The sequence below is a fragment of the Nannospalax galili genome, unplaced genomic scaffold (assembly GCF_000622305.1).
Source record: "Nannospalax galili isolate Female #2095 unplaced genomic scaffold, S.galili_v1.0 scaffold229, whole genome shotgun sequence".
Lineage (NCBI taxonomy): Eukaryota > Metazoa > Chordata > Mammalia > Rodentia > Spalacidae > Nannospalax > Nannospalax galili.
This window is the reverse complement of record NW_008360328.1, coordinates 5,402,440-5,425,326: the sequence shown is the minus strand read 5'-3', so window position 1 is coordinate 5,425,326 and position 22,887 is coordinate 5,402,440. Positions and strand designations below refer to the sequence as shown.

Below are 22,887 nucleotides of genomic sequence, written 5' to 3'. Positions count from 1 at the left end.
GGGCTAGCGTCCGCTTCCGGTTCCGGGCTCAAAGGCCCCACGTGTTCCGACCCGCTGGGCCCCGCGCGGCTCGGATCCTGCTCGCTGTTTCGGCCGGGAGTGGGTGGGAAAGCAGCCCGGCAGGGGAGGAGCCGCCGCAGCCGCGGGAGACGTGAGTGCTGGGGCCGTGCGGAGCGGGCAGCGCGCGGCCGGGCTGGGAGCGCCCGCGGGCAGGGCGGGGAGGACGGGAGCGGCCGCAGACCCCGCCCCCCTGGCGCCAGAGACCGGTCCTGGGGAAGGGATGGTCCGGGACAGAGTGGCCCCGTCGTCCCCTGTAGCCCCGCCGGGACGTCCCGAGTCGCGGGTGGCTCCAGGCTTCCTTCTCTGCCCAGCCACCGCCCTCCGCCCCCTCCTCAGGCCTGCGGAGATGCAGCTCATCCCACCGCCCGCGTCCATGCCCACTGCTCGGTGTCCCCCGGAACCGAGGGAGGAGTGGTCTAGACTCCTGGACTTCAGCCCCCACCCCCGGCCTTTTCTTACCCCGCCTCCCAGGTTGCCCTGGTATCAGGCTTGCCTTCCCGTCTCCTTCCCCCACGCAGCCTGCCTCCTACAGATACAGATACACTCACCTGTGGTCTTACCGCCTGTGATCATCCTAGGCTTCCGTGACTGGCCGGTGTGTGCTTTTCACCTGCCCTGGTGACACACTCTGAACACTCAAGCTAGAGGCTACGGTCTCCGCTTGCAACTTCCCTCATCTTAACTCCTAACAGCCAGCCCTGGAGTTTCTTCTCCGTGAGACCTTAACCTTCAGCTGAAACGTATATGCTACTGGTCTCACTTGACGAAAACAGTTTCTTAGTTGTTATGCCATGGCTGCCCTGGGTTCTCTTGCACATGAGCAGTAGCTGTTCTTACACCTTACTCTTTGGTAACCCTGTCTTGCTGTCTGTGCTGTCCACTCTGAAGGAAGGCACCTAGGCCCGGCCCTTCTTGAACCACCTTGGCCACATCCAGCGTCTTGCTGAGAGCCGGCCCTTCAGCCTGTTACTTAATTCTTCGTCCACACTGCAGGTGACAGCCTGGGCCTAACAATAAGGAATGTTATGGAATCCCTCATCTCTTTTCATCTTATCTTCCAAGCTGCCTGGTAGGCCTTGATCCAGAAATCCACCTCAGAGAGGTGGTAGGATGACCATGGGAGGCTTATTGGTGTGAAGTACAGAACAGTGGAGCAGTTAGTTTGTGGCTGGCCTTCTTGGTTAACTTTCTGCTGTTCATGTCTATCATAAGAGGGTGACAGGGTTAGAGGAAAGTGGGGATCTTTTTCTTGCTAGGACCAGATTCTGTGATTCCTAGTCTCTCCTCCTTTCTCCTCCAACTATAGCGTTTTTACACTGTCTATATAATTGCAGGAGACAATCATTCAAGGGCACAGCAAGATCTGCATCAATAGGAGGGACTCCAGCATTACAGACTGTACAGGTGACTGCAGTTTGACAGATGTAAACATGAAACATTTCTAGACTCCTTGCTTTTCCTGTACTCTCCTCCCCTTAATGCGGGCATCACTGCAAAAGTCCTTTCCCTTTGCATGGAACCTCAAATTTACTTCCTTTGCCCATACAGTAGATTTCAAACTTGACACACCTGAAAGGCTTATTGAACACAGATCACTGGGCCCCAGCCCCACAGTCTTTGTGAAGGGGGGAGCTGCACCTGAGTACAGGTGTGGTCTGGATACATAACTTTGAGAACTACTGCCTTTGACCAAACTTCATGACATCCACATTGCAGAGGTTTGAGAATTGCAAGACTTCTTACAAGTACTAGGATATTATTAATTTCATCTTTTGTGGGTAATATAACCATTTGGGTCTGAAAGTTCTTTGTGAAATTAAATGCATTTTAAAAAAACAGCTGAATGCATCATCTTTTATGGCAAATTTAAGGCGAGATACTGATGAGGGTTTTTTCCCCCCAAGATTTTCTTAATTCTCTTCATACAGACTTTCTCATTTTGATCACATAGATTACACCCATATAGTAGGTTTTTGCTGTGAATTCCCAACATTGTGAAAGTCCTTGTTATTTCCTAATTGCCTTCAAGGTCAGGGCCTAGGATAATATGGGACACACAATTGAGGTTCAGTAGATGCTTATGGATTGAATCTTGGCGCTCCCTAGCCCCACCTCCCCTGTTGAGGTTTGTCTCTACTGATAAGTACATTGTCTCTACTGAACAGTAAAACAGGATAGGCTTTACTGAGAAGCCACCTGATTCCCCTAAGAGGTTGGAATACTAATACAAAATTCTTCCAGCACTCTTGTGAAGGGTTTGTTATCAAGAAGCCCTTGGCGCTCACTAATTTCACTGGTTCTATATCCAAGGTAGGGAAAGAGAAAATATAGCATGCATTTATTGATCTCCTTTTCTACAAACTACTAGACAGAGGCCTGGCAATGTGTCCTTGATCTAGAGGACAAGGCTCTCACCAAGGGCTACAGACAATAAATTGTGCCCACACCAAGAATGACTGACTACCAGGATTATTCTCCTGCCTCCTCAGATTCCTCTAGCTCAGCCCACAATGGCCCCAACCTTTATCATCTCATATGCTCCATGGCCAGGGTGTAGTCATTGTATAACCAAAAACATAGGAAATGACTTGTTCTAAGCTACCTGTATCAGCCCCTGAGATCAGGCTACCTTCTTGTTAGTGTCTTGTCTGATGGTTCTCTGTCTGACATTAGCATTGACTGTGTTTGTTGTAGGAGTTGAATTTGGCAGCAAAATAATAAGTGCTGCTTTCTTTAGGGTAGAAGTCAAGTTTGATGTCTCTTCCCTTTTCAGCTTCAGATTAATTTGTGATATTTTGTTTTTGTTTTAAATTGATACATAAAGATAGGTGCACATTATTTAGGTCAGTAACAAATTCTGGGTAATATCCATTAAAGATAGAAAGCCTTGCTTTGTGTTGGAAGTTAACCAATGTGATCATAATAACTAGATAACTGATCTCTTAAAATACGTATTTGGGTCTGGGCACAGTGGTATATGCCTTTAATCCCAGCACTCAGGATAGAGGCAGGTGGATCTCTGTGATATGAGATGGAGGCCAGCCTGGTCTTAATGAGTCCAGGCCAGCTGGGGCTATAGGAAAATCCTGTCTCAAAAAGACCAAAAAAAAGAAAAAAAAATCTGTCTCAGTTCGTGAGTAAGCCCCCTTTCACCATCCCACACTGATGCATTGTGAACCAAACACTCAAACAAGGCACAATGAAGCTCCTCTTGAAGCTAAGCTTATCTTCATAAAAAATCTGGATAGTTTCTCAAAAGATGATCCACTTCTCTACCTTTAGATAGAAAAACCATCTCCTTCAAAATGAACTGATGTGACTGATCCAGAATGCCACATCTTTATAAGGAAGAGCAAGGGGGTAGAGTGTAGGTCTTCTGTCTCTGGAGGCAGAACTGGGTCTTAGCATTGCTTCTTAGGTCTGAGCTTATATCTGTAGAAAAACGTTTTAATTAGGAACTGACTTGCTAGAGTTTTTGTATTTTCATATTTAGCTTTACTCTTAATGACATTTTTGTACCCACCGTAACCCTTAATGCTGACTACAAAGGTGGTAGGATTCAGAAGGTAAGTTTCTGCTCACACTACCCTTCCTGTAGCACTACTTATTTGGCCTCTCCTTTTATTCCTGTCTTCTCCTTTCTATACTTTATTCTGTTTCTTAAAGCATCTTGTAAAAGACTTTGAGTCACTTATTCCCTTGTTACTCAAATATTTTATGAAGGAAAAAGAAGTGACAAAAGTATTTTTAAGAAAAATTTTCAGCATAGAGAGCGAGCTTCAGTTCAGTGGTAGAGCACTTGCCTAAGGTGCACAGGGCTTTGGATTCCATCCCCAACACCTCCAAAAACAAATCAATTTTCAGCATGGTTTGAAGCACAATGATCATGACTGTTAGAAGGCCAAAAGCCAGGGATTGCATTTGTTTTCATTTATTTGCCTTTGGGTTAGGCTTTCATTTGACTTGGGCTCTACTCACTGGACATGAATCAAATTCCTTCTGTCAGCTGCAGAAAGGGGAGGGCACTTGGCTATCGGTAAGTAGGCACTCTGCTGATTCTGTCCTCAGTAAGAACCTATCATCAGTCACACAAGTTCCATCAGTTTCAAAAGACTTGTTCAATTTATAGTGCCTTCAAAGCAAGGACTGATTTGGGGCTTTGTATTAACATTTTACTGTGATAGAACAGTAAACAGACCAAGATTTTCTCTGTGTATTCTATTTTTTTGTAATTATGCAGAAATAAAAAGGATTCTTTGCTTATTATTAAATCTTGACTTCCTCTCATGCAGATTTAAAAGAGCTTGAAGAAAAAGAATGGGCCATATTGAGCACCTACCCTGTGCCAAACTCTGTGCCAAGAGATTTCCATGAACTACTTCAATTACCACATAACCATGTGAGATAGGTAGTGTTAGCCACTTTTCAAGAGTAAGACTGAGACTTAGAGAAATAGTGCCACATGGCTGTTAGGGGTAGGGATGCATGCCCAGGGTTTCTGAGCCATCTTACCATTCATGGGAAGCTGGGACATGGATCTGTGTACAGGGCAAATGAAATAAGAACAAGAATTTTTCTAGTTAGTAGAAATACTATATTGTTATATTCTTTAATTTTGTAGAACAGCAGCATTAGAAAAGAGCAGTTAAGAGTTTGTATTAGTTGTTTCTACTCTAGAAGAGCTAGAAGGCCCTAGTAAGTGCCAGCAAGCAGTCATATTCACATTCCAGATTATGGGCCCACATTCATGTTGTGTGACTTTTCCTGAAGAGGTATGAACAAATGTCTGTTCACGCCAGAGAAGGCACAGATGACAGATCAAAGAAATGATTCCACCCATCCATGTAGCTTGGTGAGCTAATGAGTTCGTTAGTGTTACAGCAGCTTTAGTAAGGGATTACTCATAGGTACATGGATGGGATAGGTACCTGCATCAACAAAAAGTCTTAACTCCAGTATGGGTAACAACTTACATAGCTGCATCCATGTAGCTCTCAGATCACTTGAAGGTGGCTTCACCAGAGTCTTCTCCATCAGCAGTTACTTCCTGTTTATAGGACCTTGGAGAGGGGCCTCATGAGTCTTGTAATTTTGTGTGCTTCCTGAGCCTTCTAAGTTTATTAGCTTCCTGATGTTTATGCCCCTACCTCCATCAAGGAATGTTTCATTTGGGAGGACATGGCTACACACCATTCAACTCCTTCCTGTGGCTCTTACACTCTTTCCTTTCTATCTTTCAAGATGTCCCTGAGCCATGAAAAGGGTGATAGTAATGACTGATTTTTTTCTTCCATTTCTGGTTAAGCATGGGATCCACTTTACCGTAACAGTCACTATTCTCGACAGCTTGACCAGTTATCAATCTCTGCAGTAACCACTGCCCACTACAAAAAAGACCTTTCCTTCTATGGTAGAACAATAATCTACGGGTTTAGACGTAAGTGTCCCAAAGACAATTTGATAGGCATATCACATCCATATATCAAAACAATGGCAGCTGCTTCTCCACTGGTCCTCCTGACCTCCTTACCCACAGGCATTTGCCCAGGTTTGCAAGGCAGACACCAGTTCCTCCTGTGGAACAAGCTTTAAGGCCAAGGAGAAAGCAGTTGGTTACAACCATACCAATTGTGCCATTATTCCACCAGCGAGCATATCCTTCCTGCCTGGTGTGCTCATGGTGTAGCTCAGAGTCCATCTGCAAGCAGGACTGTTGGTAACATTACTCCCTCAACAGACTGCATTGCACCTTCCTTCACTACGGAAGCCATCCAGGGAAGGAGCTTCCAGCACAGTCCCAGATTAATTTCTCTGTTTTATTGTCAAAGCATATGGAATCTTCAGCAAGACGGTGTTAACCATTTCTAATGTTCTAATGTGCAAACAGTAGCAGTGGCATTAGCTTGTATTGGGGAGGAGGGGTGCTCAGATCTTTGGCTATAGCTCATCCACTGCTACCACTGGGATTTTCGCTTAACAACCTTAAGACCCCTGGGAGTGTCCACCACATGGGGTGATTTCCTACACTCTTTAACTGCTATTCCTACTGTCTTTCCAGATGCTTTTCCAAATCTGGAAGACACTTCAAGTCTAGCCTTAAATCCTTAAGATCTCTGGAGGCCTACCACCATGTGTTCCAAGCAAATACCAATTGGTCTTGGGTAGCAAAGGGGATGCTCAGAAAGAAATGATATCAAGGTCAAATACAGCATAAAAATATCCTGTCACTTGAGTCAGTTTCTTTATCAAAAGAGCATGCTGGGTACGATTGCATAGATGGGAGGCACTACTTAGCACTATCATTCTCCATGAACCATCTCACCTCATCCTGGGGCACTGCTGCAGACCCACTACATCTCCCCACTCTTCATGGGTTCAACACGCTCAGCTTATGCCATGGGCCTAGCTCAGGGCAAGCAAGGCTGTGCTCTTCCAAACTGCCCTTGCCAATAGAGCCAGCTGTCTGACTCTTAACATGCCCCAGGTCAGTGCTGTGGCCATCACCTCTCCATCAGGCACACGTGGCCGCTGAAAGGGCCCCGAGCTACTAACCTCAGTATGCCTTCCTCAGTAGAGGCTGATGAAAGCAGTACTCTATGGGTGTAAACCTCAGTATGCCTTCTTGCAGAGAAATGTACAGCTGCTCACCTTTTTCACTTGCACTGCTTTGTCAATCTGCATGTCCTTCACCACTGTGCTGTACTGTTTGTTGTTCAGGCCTTAAAGCTTTTGAGTTCATTGGTACAGCATTTGGCTTCCTTGTCAGTTGCCTCACCCCCCAGAACTCTAGCTCAAGCCAAGTTTTGCCACATTTGCTTTTGAGTAACCCCTTTGTTTGTTTTTCTTGCCTCTTTTGGTTGCTTTGGTATTTTATGAGCCCAGTTTACACACTGTTCTAAGTTACTCATTCCATACGCCAGAGCTGCTTCTGCTGATAAAGATCATGTAAAGACCCTTAGCAGTCCCAAGATCCCTACTGATTCATCTTTTCTTAACTTTCCTGAGGCAGTCCTGTTAGGCCATGAGTTGAGCATCAAACACCACTTTCCACAGCCCCAGCTCCTTCAGTACTGCTTACCTTTCCTCTCTTGTCTTCCAGTTCCTGATAGTCATGAAGACCTCAGCCAGTGATAACCAAGTGCCCCTGATGGCTCATAGAAGCCCGTCCTTCAGGGACTGATTTTACTCAGGATGCTTCAGACCCTGGAATCTTGTCTCAGGGAGGGATGAGGAATTCTGTTAGTTTGTCCCTTTCCATGACATTCAGACGTTCCTTTTACCCCCATGTCTCAGCCTCCTGAGCTAGGCTGTAAAGGGCTCTTATTCTTTATTTTTACATCTTTCCAGGTCAGTATTTCCCTTATCAGTTTTCTCTCCTGGACCACTAGCAAGCCCCCTCTGCATGCTGAACCATGAATTTTCCCTGCCTCTGTGTTAGAGAGCTGAGGGGTGTTATCTTTCATTTCTACCTCACTGCCTTGCTTTTCCTGTGAGATCCGAGTCTTTGAAGCTGAGAAGGAAGGACTTTTCAGCAGAGATCTAATTTGTACTCTCTCCTTGCATGCTCCCAGATGTAAGAAATGACAATCCAATACCTCATTTCATCTTTCCTTTTTCAGTTTCCTGCAAAGTCAGAGGGTAACATTCCTCCCTTGAATGGGAAGTTCTTTCTGGACAAGCAGCTGAGCCTCAGTTCCATGCTTTATCACCCACAGCAAAGGCCATTCAACAGCTGCTATAGCCTGCTTATGATTGCATTCCATATATACTACTTTACCAGTTTGCAATATATTCTCTAGTTCATCAGCTGTTTGGGGGTGTCCCCATGGGTGCTTGGTAGGCCCCATTCACCAGGGAGGCATGCCACCCCATACCATGTAAACAAGATGGTCAGCTTGGGGTTCCCTCAAAGGATGCTCCACTCTCATACACCTTCCCCTTGTTGCACATCTTGTCACCCATCACAGAGAGTGTGCAGTTGCCACCACAGAAAGAAGGAACACTGTCCCATACATGACAAAAGGTAGTCATATCAGGATTGCAAAGTCAGAGGGATGCTCTAGTCCCAGGTCAGTCATAGTTACATGTCTTAACCCATTGTGTGACCATGCAGCTGTTCCTCCCCAGCTCACCTTTGATTTGGTCCCTGTTCACTTGTCAGGTGTTTCATGACCTTTCTGGGGAGATAAGAATGGATGGCTCTTTGCCCTAAATAAAGTGCTGACAACAGACCAAAGAAACAGTCCCACCCAAGTTTGGCTTGGGGATCTAGTGAGTTTAATGGGATTACTTAGGAGATCATGGGTGATAGCTGATGAAAATTATCTTCCTGGTGCTTCCCACTTTTAACTTGAAGGCAGTGCCACAAGAGTTCTCTCCCTCAGCAGGTGCTTACTGTTTTCACCTTGGGGGTCAGGGTAATATATGGGTATTATAACTCTGAGCTGCCTGAGTCTTGTAAGTTCCTGAAACTTCCTGAGCCTTGTAAGTTTAATTAGTTTTCATGGCTTTATGAGCCTTCCTCTTACCTCCAGGAGAGAAATGGCTATACACAGGCTATCTAGATCTACTAAATACAGTAATTTAAGTCCAATTGATAGTCTGAAGATTATTTTCCAGAAAATAGGCAGATCACCATCTTTCTGTAGGTAAGAAAGAAAAACTAACTTTGTCTTTTAAGGTCCAAAATTAGATAATATTTCATGTCCTTTAGATTTCTGTTCTCAAGAGAACTGAGTTAGGGCCATTGCTATGCAGCACTTTCAGATAAGGGACAGAGAGAGCTGAACCAAGCACGGTAAAGAGGCCTTATCTTCCCCATGTTTCCTTTCTAGTCATTTTCATGTGTCCCAAGAATGCGAACTAACTTTGTCTTTTAAGGTCCAAAATTAGATAATATTTCATGTCCTTTAGATTTCTGTTCTCAAGAGAACTGAGTTAGGGCCATTGCTATGCAGCACTTTCAGATAAGGGACAGAGAGAGCTGAACCAAGCATGGTAAAGAGGCCTTATCTTCCCCATGTTTCCTTTCCAGTCATTTCCATGTGTCCCAAGAATGCATGCTCCAGACACCAGGCTCAGTCTTAGAAGGGTCTTTGTAGATAATTTGTTTCAGTGACTCTTCTAACCAAATTGTCTACTCTTGACCTGGTTTGATGTACTCTCTGTAGTATTATGATACCACAGTTTTATCTCACTGTAGAGCCTTTCCAAGGACAGGCACTGATGAAAGATAATAAACATAGAAGGGCCACAAATTACAGAACATTATACATACAGTAGAGCACATCCCATGAACTGCAGAAAAAAATACATCTTCCATGTTGTCTCCATTAATGCTTGACATTTGTACAGTGCATTTTAATACACAAAGCTCCATTGCATTAGAGTGATTGTCTGCAAGGGTTTTGCCTTTTACAGGGCCCCTTGTGTGTGTGAGCTCATGAAATTCTTAAGAGTAACTCCAGTGACTTGCAGATCTGGAGCTGGAACCTGCTGCTTTGGGTACCTGATCTGGAGGTCTGCCCTGCTCTGCCTTGCCTGTTCCTTCTTACCCACCATGGAACAACTCCCCCTCTCCTCATTCCCATCATTGTGACCTTGTTTCCTCCATCTTACCTTTAGAGGCTGCTAAAGTAAATGCATAACAAGCAACAGAAATCTCAACTTGTGAGTCTGTAGGGCATTTAAAACCCCTGTGGACAACTACAAGGTTATATTCTTTTTTTCCTTTGAGATGGCTTACCTTAAAGCAGTACCCTTCTTGTCAGTGCATACATTACCTGGAATCTTGTGTGTCATGCTCCCTGAAAATGATAAGAATCCCTCATCTACTTCACTGAATGTTGGTTCTCAGATTTTTTTATAATAATAGAGGTCTTTTTTATTAAGCTAGACTACCCTGGGTAGCGATTCTGGTCTTTTACTGTACAGGAGTAAGAATGTTAGGAATAAGGGAACAAATATTGGATTATTTTGGTAAATCGCTGTTGAAGATACACGGAATTACTAAGCCTGATTGAACTCTCAAATAAAAATGATTTTTTTCAAATTGCCCAGTTTTGTGTAACTTGCATTTAGATTATCCCTAAGGTGACCTGAAAGATTCCTTATGGTTCCATCACTTGGGGAACCACTAGGAATTTCCAATTATCCTTACAGTGCAATCAATAAGATTTTCCTTATTCATTTATCCAACACATTTTTCTGGACAAATAAATGATAATTAATATGATATGGTAGCTCTCCTTCCCAGATACAGAAACTCAGTTAAGTGTTCTCTGCTGTCATCATTTATGAAGCAAGTACCAGTCTTTTGCCAAACTGAGTAGGGCACAGCATGTCCCTGCTTTGAGAGCCTTACGGTCTAGTGACTCGTACAATCATCAAAAGAACAATTTTTACAACACAGTTCATGCTGTGATATGGAGAGGCACAAGTTCCTGGAATTCATCATCTGGAAGAATCTGCAAGGTGTGGTCAGAAAATAGACTGGAAGGAAGAATAGAGTTAAGCAAGTGGGAAAAGTCTTTCAGAGTGGAAATCCCTGGAAAAGCATGGCAGAGGAAAGCAGAAGCCTCGGAACAGTAATTTGAGCAATGGCTCTGAGTTGAAGTGGCAGACATGGTAGAAAAGGGAGGTTAGGAGAGATCAGATCAAGAACCTTGTATATCAAAGAGATACTCTGAGTAGGACAAAGATCACTTGAAGGACTGGAGAACTGGCCTAGTGGCTAAAGGTGCTTGCTGTTCTTACAGAAGACTGGAGTTCAGTTCTCAGCACCCATGTCAGGTGGCTCATAACCATGTGTTATTTCAGCTTCGGGCAATCCAATACCCTCTTCTGATCTCAGGAATACATACACACACACACATACACATAAGTCTTTTTTTTAAAGAAAAATCACTTTAAGGCAGAGTGAAGAGAATAGATTGAACAGAGGGCAGAGAATAGTACACTAAAAATATCCTAGGATCACCATGAGAGGCTAACTAACAATAATCCAATAGTATTGAAACCATTAGTGCATAGGTAGAACAAATGGAATTCTCACATTTAATTCTACTCAAAGAAATATAGTTCACTTAAAGATGAGCATAAAATAAATTATAAGAACTACCATGAAGGGGTGGAGAGATGGCTCAGTGGCTAAGGGTATTGGCTGCACTTGCTGAAGATCCAGGTTCAATTCCCATCACCCACAAGGTGGCTAACATCCATAACCCCAGTATCAGGGGATCTGATGCCTTCATCTGACCTCTGTGGACATTGCATGACATGGTGCACTTACATACATGTAGGCAATACACTCATACCCATAAAACAAAATTTATTTTATTTTTAAAGAACTACCATGAGGTAAAGAAAATTAACACAAGATGACATAAGAATTCTGCAACTAGGCAAGATGGCTCAACAGGTAAAGGCAAGAGCCGCCAAGCTTGACCTGAATTCAGTTCTAGGAACCCACATAGTGATGGAGAGAATCAGTCCCTGCAAGTTGTCTTCTAACCTCCACAGTGTGGCATGCACACACAGTGTCGTTTTGTTTTTTTAATTAATGGAACTAGTCCCAGGTATGGTATTATACACCTTTAATCCTAGCACTCAGGCAGAGACATATCTCTTGTGAGATCAAGGTCATAGTTGGAGACCAGGCTAGCCTGGTCTACATAGTTCCAAGCCAGCTGCAACTGCAGGGAAAACCTGCTTAAAGCACTCGGGAGGCAGAGGCAGGTGGATCTCTGTGAGTTCAAGGCCAGCCTGGTCTATATAGTTCCAGAACAGCTGGGGCTACAGGGAGACCCTGTCTCAAAAAGACCAAAAAAAAAAAAAAATTTAAAAAGTAGCAAACTATCCAAAGCATGCTGAAGCTGTGTTACAGATTATTGAGGACAATAAAATGAAATAATCTAGATTAAAAGAAAATTGGAATAAAAATGAACCATATAATCACTGAGATACATCATTTAAAGCAGAGTAGCACTTGAGGCGCAGCTAGTGAGAGTCAATAACCTTGAAGGTTGCATGTAGTCAGTTATTGTACAGTCAACCGAGAAGCCGCAGGGAAGTAAAGTAGAAAACAGACTTAGAAGTTTTAGAGGTTGTACTGGTTTAATGAGCTTTAAGCAACGAGGAAGTATCAAACTTGAATCCCAGGATTGCGTAGTTGAATGTTTGCTTAACAAGTGGTCCCTGCCAAGATAGGAAGGTGAATTTGCAAGCAAGAGCAAGAGCGATGAATGTTCTTTGAGCACTTGAAGGTCAGTGAGTCATCCAATTAAAGATGCCTTAGGAAAATAAAGCTAGCCTTTTGGAGTGCTACCCACTTGAGTGTCTTTCCTCACTACTGTTTCTTGAAGCCCTCAAACTCTAGAAGTTCTTATGTTGCAGAAATTAATATTTTGTGTGATTTACCTTGCATGTGGCCACTCTTGGTGTCTCAGAATATGCATGTTATGTGTATATAAAACAAACCATGGTCAGTAGGGCTCTGTAGGGTTAGTAGTTACGAGCATCCTTCTTTCTCTCCACCACATAAGTACTGCAGGGAGCTCAGAATGTGCTGGCTGTAGTCCAGGCAAGAGGTAATGGAAGCCAGACTAAAGCAGTCAGCAGGAAGGAAGTGGAGAAAAGACATTAAGAGGTAGAATTGGCAGTATTAATGATAGAGCAGTGCAGTGCTTTCCTCTCCTTTGTGAGCCTTGCCTCTGAAGGGAGGTAGAGAACCCTGCTTAAGTCATGGATTATCATATCCCATCTGGACTTCATTGCAATATATGATTATGGAAATTGAGGAAAAGGAGATTTAGTCATTTGAAAAACCATGTAGAGAATTACAGTTAAAGACAGAACTGTTTTCCCTGTGCATAATTATGGGCTTATACTCTCATTTTTAATCCTCTACTTCAGGTCCCTTTGGAAGAACCCCTTGAGCTGCCCAGGCTGAAACATGTTGCTAGTGTGAGTGCTAAATGGTCTGATACCACCCAAGAGCCAGGAAATGGCGACAGCCTTAGAGCCAGAGGACCAGGATCTTTGGGAAGAAGAAGGAATTCTGATGGTGAAGTTGGAAGATGATCTCACCTGTAGACCAGAGTCTGCCTTGCAGAGGGATGATGCTGTACTGGAGACCTCTCACCAGAACTTCCGACGCTTTCGCTATCAGGAAGCAGCAAGCCCTCGAGAGGCACTCATCCGACTGAGGGAACTTTGCCATCAGTGGCTGAGGCCAGAGAGGCGCACAAAGGAGCAGATCCTAGAGCTGCTCGTGCTAGAACAGTTCCTCACCGTCCTGCCTGGAGAACTGCAGAGTTGGGTGCGCGGCCAACGGCCAGAAAGTGGTGAAGAGGCAGTGACACTGGTGGAGGGTTTGCAAAAACAGCCCAGGAGACCAAGGCGGTGGGTGAGGAGGGGGAGTCCTGATCTGTGTGATGTGGAGGGGGCCTCTTTCCTAAAAGGCTGGATTTGGGGGGAGAATATACAAGGGCCCCATAAATTATCCTTTAAATTTAACTGGCTCTGCCTTTGGGATGCTTTTTAGATCCATGAACCCCATGGCGCCCCAGGAATGTATGTGTGTGTATGAGTGTGACTTTCTGCCTATGGACCCATTGAGGGACCTCAGCCACCTGAAGGTTGGGCTTCAGGTTTCTTTGTATGTTGAACCTTGAGTTCCTGGGAAAGCAACTTTTTTCATGACTTCCTCAAGGTTCTCCAAGTTCCTTAATATCAGACCCCCTTTCTGGGATGGTGAGGTGGGGAAGCAAACAGCAAGGAGAGCTGAAGTGGGAAGGATGGAAACCTCAGAGACCCAGGTATCTGGAGCAAGGGTTGAGAGATGTAGAAATTAGGACAGTACTGGTGTGTCCTATGTCTTGTCTTCTTGAAGATAACTTCTTCACATTGCCTCTGTGCAACTGGAATTTCCCCCTCATCTGTTCCCTCTGGGAGTTTTCCTCTACACCCCTTCTCCTAAAATAATACCTAATGACAACCAGGAATTTCCTCCTGACTGTGTGGTGACTGGAAGTTGAAATTATTCCCAGGTGACCGTCCATGTTCAGGGCCAAGAAGTTCTATCAGAGGAGACAGTGAACCTGGGGGTGGAACCTGAGTCCCCCAGTGAGCTGCAAGATCCAGCACAGACCTTGAACCCTGAGAAGTCCCATGAAGAAACCCTCCAGACCCCAGGTCTGGGGACAGTGGAACAGGAGAGCCGACACCATGAAGAGGAGCTCCAACCCCTGCAGGAGAGCAGTGGGAAGCCTCAGCAGGAAGGTGGGATTATGGCAGAGTGAAGTAGGAGTTGAGGGGAGTTCTGTACCACATGACTAGACAAATTCTAATGGAATGAAATCTCCATATTGAGAACAGACAGTACCGGTGAGAATCCCCTTCAAAATGGGACTAAGCTTAACTAGTGGTGTTCTTTTCTGCTCCCAGAATTCTGATTGGAATTATAGGTGGTAGTATTGGGATAACTCATTTTACCTTGGACCAGTTTCTTGATTCTTTTAACAGAGAAGTTAGGGCCAGTTTTCATTCAAAGATGATGGGGGTGGGGTGCTGGCGAGATGGCTCAGTGGTTAAGAGCACTGACTGCTCTGAATAAAACCCAGTTTTGGTTCCCAGCACCTATATGGCAGCTACAACCATCTGTAACTCCAGTTCCAGGGGATCCAACACCCTCTCTTGGCCTCTGCAGACATTGTATACACATTATACATGTAATCAAAACACTCATACATATAAAATAAAAATAAATAAAAATTTTTAATTAAAAAAAAGACAATGGGGGATGGTCAGCTCCTGTATTTCATGTTGCTAATCTTTGTCTTCTCTTCTTAGAGGTTCCAGTGTCCCAGGACCCACACCTTCCTACAGAAAGAGAGTCTGGACACCCAGAGATGGTTGCTCTTCTCAGTGCTCTGTCACAGGTACACCCTTCAGAGATTGTATTCGAAGACTTGGTGGGTATTAGTCATATGCTAAACAAACCAGGGATACATGTATGCACTCTCACAGTTTCAAGTTTTCAGTTCTGTGGGTATGTGGAAGAGGTGAAAAAATAACGTGATCAGTTATTAGTCATTGTATTGGTTACTTTTCTGTTGCTGTAATAGGACACCATGACCAAGGCAGCTTACAGAAAGAAAAGTTTATTGAACTTATGGTTCCAGAGGAATAAGAGTCCATCCTGGTGGGAGACATGGCAGGAGGCAGTTGGAGCAGAAAGCTGAATGCTTACATTTTCTAGCATGTGCAGGAAGCAGAGAGGCCAACTGGTAGTAAGATGAGGCTGTGAACTCTCAAAGCCCAACCCCTGTCTCTAGAGTGTCCACACCTCCTAATGGTTACATGAGCCTCCCCAAACAGCACCACCAATTGACTAAGTATTCAAATACTTGGAGCCTATGAGGGACACTTCTCCTTCAAACTAACACATTCTACTCTCTGGCCCCCATAGGTTCATGGCCATATCATAATGCAAAATACATTTAGTCCAACATCAAAAGTCTCCATAGTTTTCAACAGTCTCAACTTTATTCAGAAGTCCAGAGTCAGCCAGGCATGGTGACACATGCCTTTAATGCCAGCACTTGGGAGGCAGAGGCAAATCACTGTGAATTCAAGGCCAGTCTGGTCTACATAGCAAGTTCCAGGCCAGCTGGGGCTATAGGGAGACCCTGTCTCAAAATAGATCCCACCCTGCCACCAAAAAAATGTTCAGAGTCCAAAATCTTTTCTGAGACTCAAGGCATTCTCTTAACTGTAAACCCTGTAAAATCAAAAGACAAATGACATATTTCCAGAATACAGTGGAACTGAATTACATTCCCATTCCAGATGTGAGGAAGTCCTGGAATAAAGCGAGAACCCAGCAGAACACATAAAATTCTGTAGCTGTATGTCTGATGTCTGGGGCTTTAGTTCCAAAGGGCTTATATTGCTCTATTCCTGCAACTTTACTGCCTGCAGTATACATCTCTCCCTTGGGCTGGTTCTACTCCTGTACACAGCTCTCCTTGGTGGATATCTCCCAGCTCTGGCATCTCCAACATCTTGAGGGCTCTACTGCAACCCAGCCTTCAGTTTCAAGACTATACACAGTAGCCTATCAGGGCCTTCTTTTCTCAGGGACTCCCCTGCCATACACTGCCCGACCCTAACAGCTGTCTGAAACCACAGAGGAAGACTTTATTACCCCTTCACTCGTCATCCTTTATGCCTCCAAAGCTAGCACCAGGCAGATGACACTGCCAAGTTTGACTGCCAGCTTAGGATGGAACTTGGCCTTTTTGCATCACATTTGCAGCATCTTTTTTATGTTGTTGTTGTTCTCTAGGAGCAGAAAACCCCTTAGACTTTTTCTTTCCTGGAGTTGGACGTTTAACCGGGTGGGGTCTTGCCCTGGGGGCACTCTTTACAAAGCAGAGAAAGAAGCCTCTCCTTAATGGCACTCATCTCCTTATCAATAACAGCCTCTCTTCAAGGACATGCCTTGGCTGCAGCATGAAGCTTCCTGGTGTTCTCTTTCTCTCCAAACTGTACATTTTCTATTTCTTCTGCCTTACTTGCTGTTTTTCATTGTACATTGGCATAAAATTTATCAGTAATAACCAAGCCACATACTCAACATTAGGCTATCTCGAAATTTCCCCTGTCAAAGTTCATTCCCATTGTTGGTCTGCCTGCCTCTGTCTCCCAAGTGCTGGCATCAAAGGTGTGCACTTCTGTGCTCAGCTAGTTCATTACTTTTTAATTCAACCTCAGGCAAGTTCTTAGGCCTTGGACAGAATGTAGCCAGATTCTTTACCAAAATATCACAGGAATGACTCCTAACCCACTTGTCATTTAAGTCCTTGATTCTCTCTGGAACTATATTTCTCTCAGCACTGCTTTCTTCTGGGCTCCTATTTCAGCAGCCCATTAAGTTCTGCTTACAGCAATCAACCACTTTTCTAGTCCAAACTTCCAAAGTCTTCCACATTCCTCAAATCAGGTTCTTCACAGCAACAGCTCACTCTCTGGTATCATCTTCTCTATTAGTTGCTTTTCTGTTGCTGTGATTAAACATCATGACCAGGGCAATGTATAGATGGAAGAGTCTATTTGGCTTACAGTTTCAGAGGGATAAGAGTCCATCCTGGTGGGAAGGCATGGCAGCAGAGGTGGCTGGAGCAGAAAGCTGAGCACTCACATCTCCAAGCATTCAGAAAGCAGAGAGGCCAACTGGAAGTGAGACGAGGCTATGAAGTATGCCTACACCTCCTAAAGAGTCTATGACCTTTCCAAAACAGTGCTACCAACTGACCAAGTATTCAGATACTTGGAGCCAATGGGGACACTTCTTGTCCAAAGCACCAGAGTCATCTTTAGATACAGCATCCACAGTTTCTTGCCATCAACCAGAGGAACTAAGTGTGATTATTTTGTAATATTCTAGGACAACTTTAAAGCTGTGAAATGTGGGGATTTATGCTTTGTTTCTAGGAATGAATTTTTCAGTCATTTGTAGGAATGGCTGATAGTACTGCTGTGATATTTATGAAGCATCCCTCTTGATCTGAAACTGTGGCTTGAGAAGAAAGGAATAGAATTCACCATGGTTTGGGGTTGTAGTCTAACTGACGAAAAAAGAACCTTGTTTATGTTCTAACTGTAAGTGATAGTAAATGGAATTCTTCAGAAACACTTCCTAGAAAAGGATTTTCATAGAAACCTTCCATTAAAACACCAAATAAGGAGTCGAATGATGACCTTTAGACTTTTCTTAGGTTTAAAAAAATACTATAAAGAAGAATATATTTTGATGCTAAAGAAACACAATAGATTGGAGGAGCAGAAGCAAGGCCAGTGCTTTTCCCCAAAGCAGAACCTTCAAAAGCAGCCCCAATGGGAGACGCAGCTTCCCACAGGAGGGCCACTGCCTGTTAGTCCTCCTTTGGGCTCTTTGATGTATTCTGCCTTATATGACCTTCATCCCAAAACAAAATCAAAGGTTACCGGAAGCAGCACATATTGATTGTGATGTTGTTACAGGGACTGGTCACCTTCAAGGATGTGGCTCTGTGCTTCTCCCAGGACCAGTGGAGTGATCTGGATCCATCACAGAAAGAATTCTATGGAGAATACATCTTAGAAGAAGATTGTGGAATTGTGGTCTCTCTGTGTAAGGAGTTGCATGTGTTTTTACAGCATTCTAACCACAAACATCGTTTTCCTATTGAAAATTTGGGGGAATCTTAAACCTTAGAGTGTATGTACTGAACTTTTTCATATGTATACTAGTCCCCTCAAAATGAGACTAAAGGATTAGTTGGTTGGAGAAGATGATATCCTTCAAAGTGAGGGGATAAAGTTGCAGTGGTGTGACTACTGAGCTGCAGATGAAGGCCCAAGAACTGCAAGAGATAAGCAGTGCTTAGAGATGCTCAAGTATAAAAAGAACTGAGATTTGACCAAGTGACCTATATATTTGCTCCACAACTTACCAATCCATAATGATCTGCTCTTAACACAGAGAAGTGTAAACCAATCATGATGTCCTTTTTTCCATCTCTTGAGCAGCATTTCCAATTCCCAGACTAGATGATAACTCCCAGGTTAGAGAAGAAGAGCCTCAGGTCCCAGATGTCCATGAATCTGAAGAGCCCGAAGAGCCAGAAATCCTGAGTTTTACCTATACAGGTGAGGAATATCAGAAGGGTCTGACCACTGTAATTGGGCAATTCATCTAGGTAGTGCTTTTCTTTGCTCCCAGGACCTTTATCATTAATTCTCTTTTATTATTTTATTTCTTTCTTTGGTCAGGGTTTCAGTATGTAGCCCACGGCTTGAATCCAAGATCCTTCTGCTTCAGCCACTGATGGGATTACAGGCATGTGCCGCCATAACCCACTCCAGTGCTCCTTTAATATGCCATCCATTATATGTTTCCCTCTGAAAGCCTTTGATATTTTCCTCTTCTGCACCGCCCCCCCATCATTTGCTAACAGGAAATGCAATACAAAATGATGGGAGAAAAATAGGTAGTTTCTGGACGTATAGCTGTACTACATAGTTCACTGAAATACTTAATCCTCAATTTTCTGTGTTTGTAAATGTGGTTAAATGTCCATTCTAATGCTTAAGGTTGTTAGGACGTATTTATAAAGGCGGCAGCCCATAAAGGCTATCCATTCAGAGTATTTCCTCCTTTTCCTACTTCTACCTTTATGAAAGATCTCTTTCAGTATACACTTGCCCTCCAAAAGCACATGTTAAAATTCTTCTCCACTATAAAAGGTATTGATATCATTACAACTATTCTTACCCCTTCCATAGGAGATATGACTGAAGATGAGGAAGAGTGTGTTGAACAAGATCTGAATTTAGAGAATGCACAAAGGCCTATTTCAGGAGAACCAGAAATTCACCAGACTCCAGATTGGGAAATAGTCTTTGAAGATAATCCAAGTACACTTAATGAAAGAAGACTTGGTACAAATATCTCTCAAGTCAATAGTTTCACAAATATTCAGGAAACTGTGCCTGCCCACCCCATGATAGGGAGGCAGCATCATTGTACTGTATGTGCAAAAAGTTTCACATGTAATTCCCACCTTATTAGGCACCTGAGAACTCACACAGGAGAAAAACCCTATAAATGTATGGAATGTGGTAAAAGTTACACACGGAGCTCACATCTTGCCAGGCACCAAAAAGTCCATAAGATAAATACTACTTATAAGCATCCTGTAAACCGGAAAAATGTGGATGCCCCTCTGGTCCAGTCTGAGAGAACTACACGTGTAGAGAAACCCTATACCTGTGAGGACTGTGGAAAACATTTCCGCTGGACTTCAGACCTGGTCAGGCATCAGAGGACACATACAGGAGAAAAACCTTTCTTTTGTACTGTTTGTGGCAAAAGCTTCAGTCAGAAATCTGTGTTAACAACACACCAAAGAATCCACCTTGGAGGCAAGACCAACTTGTGCGGGGACTGTGGAGCAGACTTCAGTGACCACAAGCAGTATCTGGCACACAGAAAGACACACGTGACTGAGGAGCTCTACTTCTGCAATGAATGTGGGCGCTCTTTCAGCCATAGTGGTGCATTTGCCAAACATCTGAAAGGACATGCCTCAGTGAGGACCTGCAGGTGCAATGAATGTGGGAAAACTTTCAGCAGGAGGGATCACCTTGTCAGACATCAGCGAACGCACACTGGAGAAAAGCCTTTCACCTGTACCACCTGTGGGAAAAGCTTCAGTAGAGGATATCATTTAATCAGGCATCAGAGGATCCACACAGGAAAGACCTCCTAGCTAGGTCCTACGTGTGGAGAATTGTGTTCAGCCCTCACCCAGAATGGAATGGGAGGGGTTCTGTGGTCAACCTGAGAAGACCTTTTCTAAGGCCTCTCCCTGACCTTCCCATACCTTATGTAACCTCTTCCCACCACCAACAAAAGCCCCATCCAGAACTTCACAACTTTTTTCAACTGAGGCTTCTTCACTGGCATGCTCCTGCCTCTACCTCATGGGTGTGAAGTAGGAGGATTATAATTTATGAGATTTTGGATACTATATTTTGGAGAAAAATAATAACTAGGCTGTTATATATCCTCAAGACAATATACCAGCCTCAACTTAAGTGTGGCCAATAACCACTTAGGTCTCATAAGGGACCAGCCTAAAGGGATATAACCTTACTAGGCCCAAAACTTAAAGCACACAGCTCTAACTCCAGATAGGAGGTTTGTGTCCTGATATATCTGCCACACATTCACAGGATAACAACAAATCCCTCACTATCTAACTTCTTCACTGTATACTTTTCTTTGATGCTGGAGACAAAGGGGAAAGCATTAAAGGACAAAATCCTTAAGGCACATGGATCTTGGCAGGCTGTTCCCGTTGTCAGAACTACACCAAGTGCCATACACACCGCCACAAAAGAGGGCCTAGTTAAAAGCCTCTTAGGGGTTTTTGTCCTCCTATCTAAATACGCATATCTTTAGCCTTACTACTATTCACTGTCAGTTTTGTCCCTTACACTTCTCCTACAAGTAAAATATAGTACTGGAGTGCTGAAGAATTTAGAAAATCAGAATTAAATCATGGAGAAATCAGTTACATTCGCACATATGTTCAAGCCTACTCCCCTCCCCATTCATTGGGTTATGGAGGAGAAATGAAGCACTGTCAGCTTAGAAAGGCATCATGGCATTTACAGAATCATAATTTACTTGGTCACCTTATTTACATGAAGGAAATTAGAAAAGACCAAACTTTGGAAGAATATGAAAAAGCCGTTGCCACTGGCCAAGATCATTAGTGCTATTCTGACACCTGCCTCAACTATCCGTGCCTCAGTTCTCTGTTAGGGATTATGAACCCTACCAATAGGGACCCTGAGAAATCACCAAAAGTAAATGGATTTTGTGTCTGTGCTATTTGAGTTTTTTGTATGTGAGTTCATTTTTATGTACTAAGAACTAAAAGCATTTCTTTGTGGCCCAAGAGTCTCTTGCCTGTTTGCAGTTCCATGAGACTGATTAGCTATGAACTTCACATGCTCTGATCGTCTGGCAAGGATCAGGGAGAGACACTCCATCAATGGAGCACAGGATGTGGGAGGTATGGAATTAAAGCATGAGAAAGCAGATAGACCGTGTCTGGTTTCTCCTGTTAATTTCACAGTCTACTGTATATGAATGTACACAAGAGGAATACAGTGATTTTTTTAAAAAATATTTTATGTGTATGAGTGTTAGGCCTGCATGTAGGTAAGTGTACCCGCGTCGTGCAGTGCCCATGGAGGACAGAAGAGGCTGTCAGATCCCCTGGAACTGGAGTTATAGACAGTTGTTAGCTGCCATGTGGGTGCTGGGATTCAAACCTGGGTGTTCTGCAAGAACAGTCAGTGTTCTTAACTGCTGAGCCGGCCCTCCAGCCCTGGAATACAGTGATTTTATCGTTAGTGTTCTCCACCCTAACGATGAGGAAATTCTCTTACTGTGATGGACTGATTGAGTTTTAATACCAGTCAATCATTGTTCTTCTGAAAGTACATATGAAATAAGTAATACTTGCAGCTAAGTGCCCCAGTTTCCATTTTGTCTATTATGGTTTCAGGTTCCTAATGCTCTCTGAAGGTCGTTTTTACTTATTACCTAATACTTTGGACAGAATTCTTTTCCATACTAGTAAAGGCTTGGAGTTGTTAGCAGAGCTATGATTGGAACATGTGCACACACAGATTTAAGCCTGCAGATTCTAATATTCTGACATTTCTCAACTGTATATCTAAAGTGTAGTCAGAATTTGCCCTGGGAGAAATGTCACTGCCTCAAAACATAGTTTCATCTAGCTTATAATTATCTCCTTAGGAGCTGATGAAATCCTAGAAGAGACAGAAGGAATTAAATTTTCTCTGATTTGTCTGCTTGATTACAATAAGTAAAAATCTCAAGCCAACCTGTAAGAGAAAGTTTGAAACTTCTGCAGTTAGGTGAAACATGAGTACTTCTATTGCTGATCTCCCTGCAGAGTTGCTTGTGTTAGCCCCATATCTCTGGCCCCTTTTATAAATTACTGTAGTTTCTGTGATTCCCCAAGGAATGTTTTGGTTCCCACATGTGAACACAACTACAGTGGAGCAGTAGGGCCTGTGATGAAACCTAGGGTGAAGGAGAAACATTGATGCTAACCATGCGGACCAAGCACAGAATACTCGTCCTCAAGGGTCCACCTCCAGAGTTTGTGAAATCCTAATGTCCTTGAATATCATGAACAACCTATTATCAAGTTATAATGTCAGGCTCTTAACATTATT

General features: G+C 43.6%; 1 protein-coding gene across 1 annotated transcript; it reads left to right on the top strand.

Annotated features, from left to right (window-relative positions):
• Nucleotides 1–24: 24 nt before the first annotated feature.
• Nucleotides 25–21,717, top strand: Znf202 (zinc finger protein 202). The gene is made up of 7 exons (XM_017796328.2): nucleotides 25–151; nucleotides 12,973–13,465; nucleotides 14,109–14,340; nucleotides 14,911–14,999; nucleotides 18,106–18,235; nucleotides 18,634–18,753; nucleotides 19,390–21,717. The coding sequence occupies exons 2-7, from the start codon at nucleotides 13,064–13,066 to the stop codon at nucleotides 20,373–20,375; spliced, it is 1,959 nt and encodes a 652-aa protein (XP_017651817.1). The 5' UTR covers nucleotides 25–151; nucleotides 12,973–13,063; the 3' UTR covers nucleotides 20,376–21,717.
• Nucleotides 21,718–22,887: the final 1,170 nt, after the last annotated feature.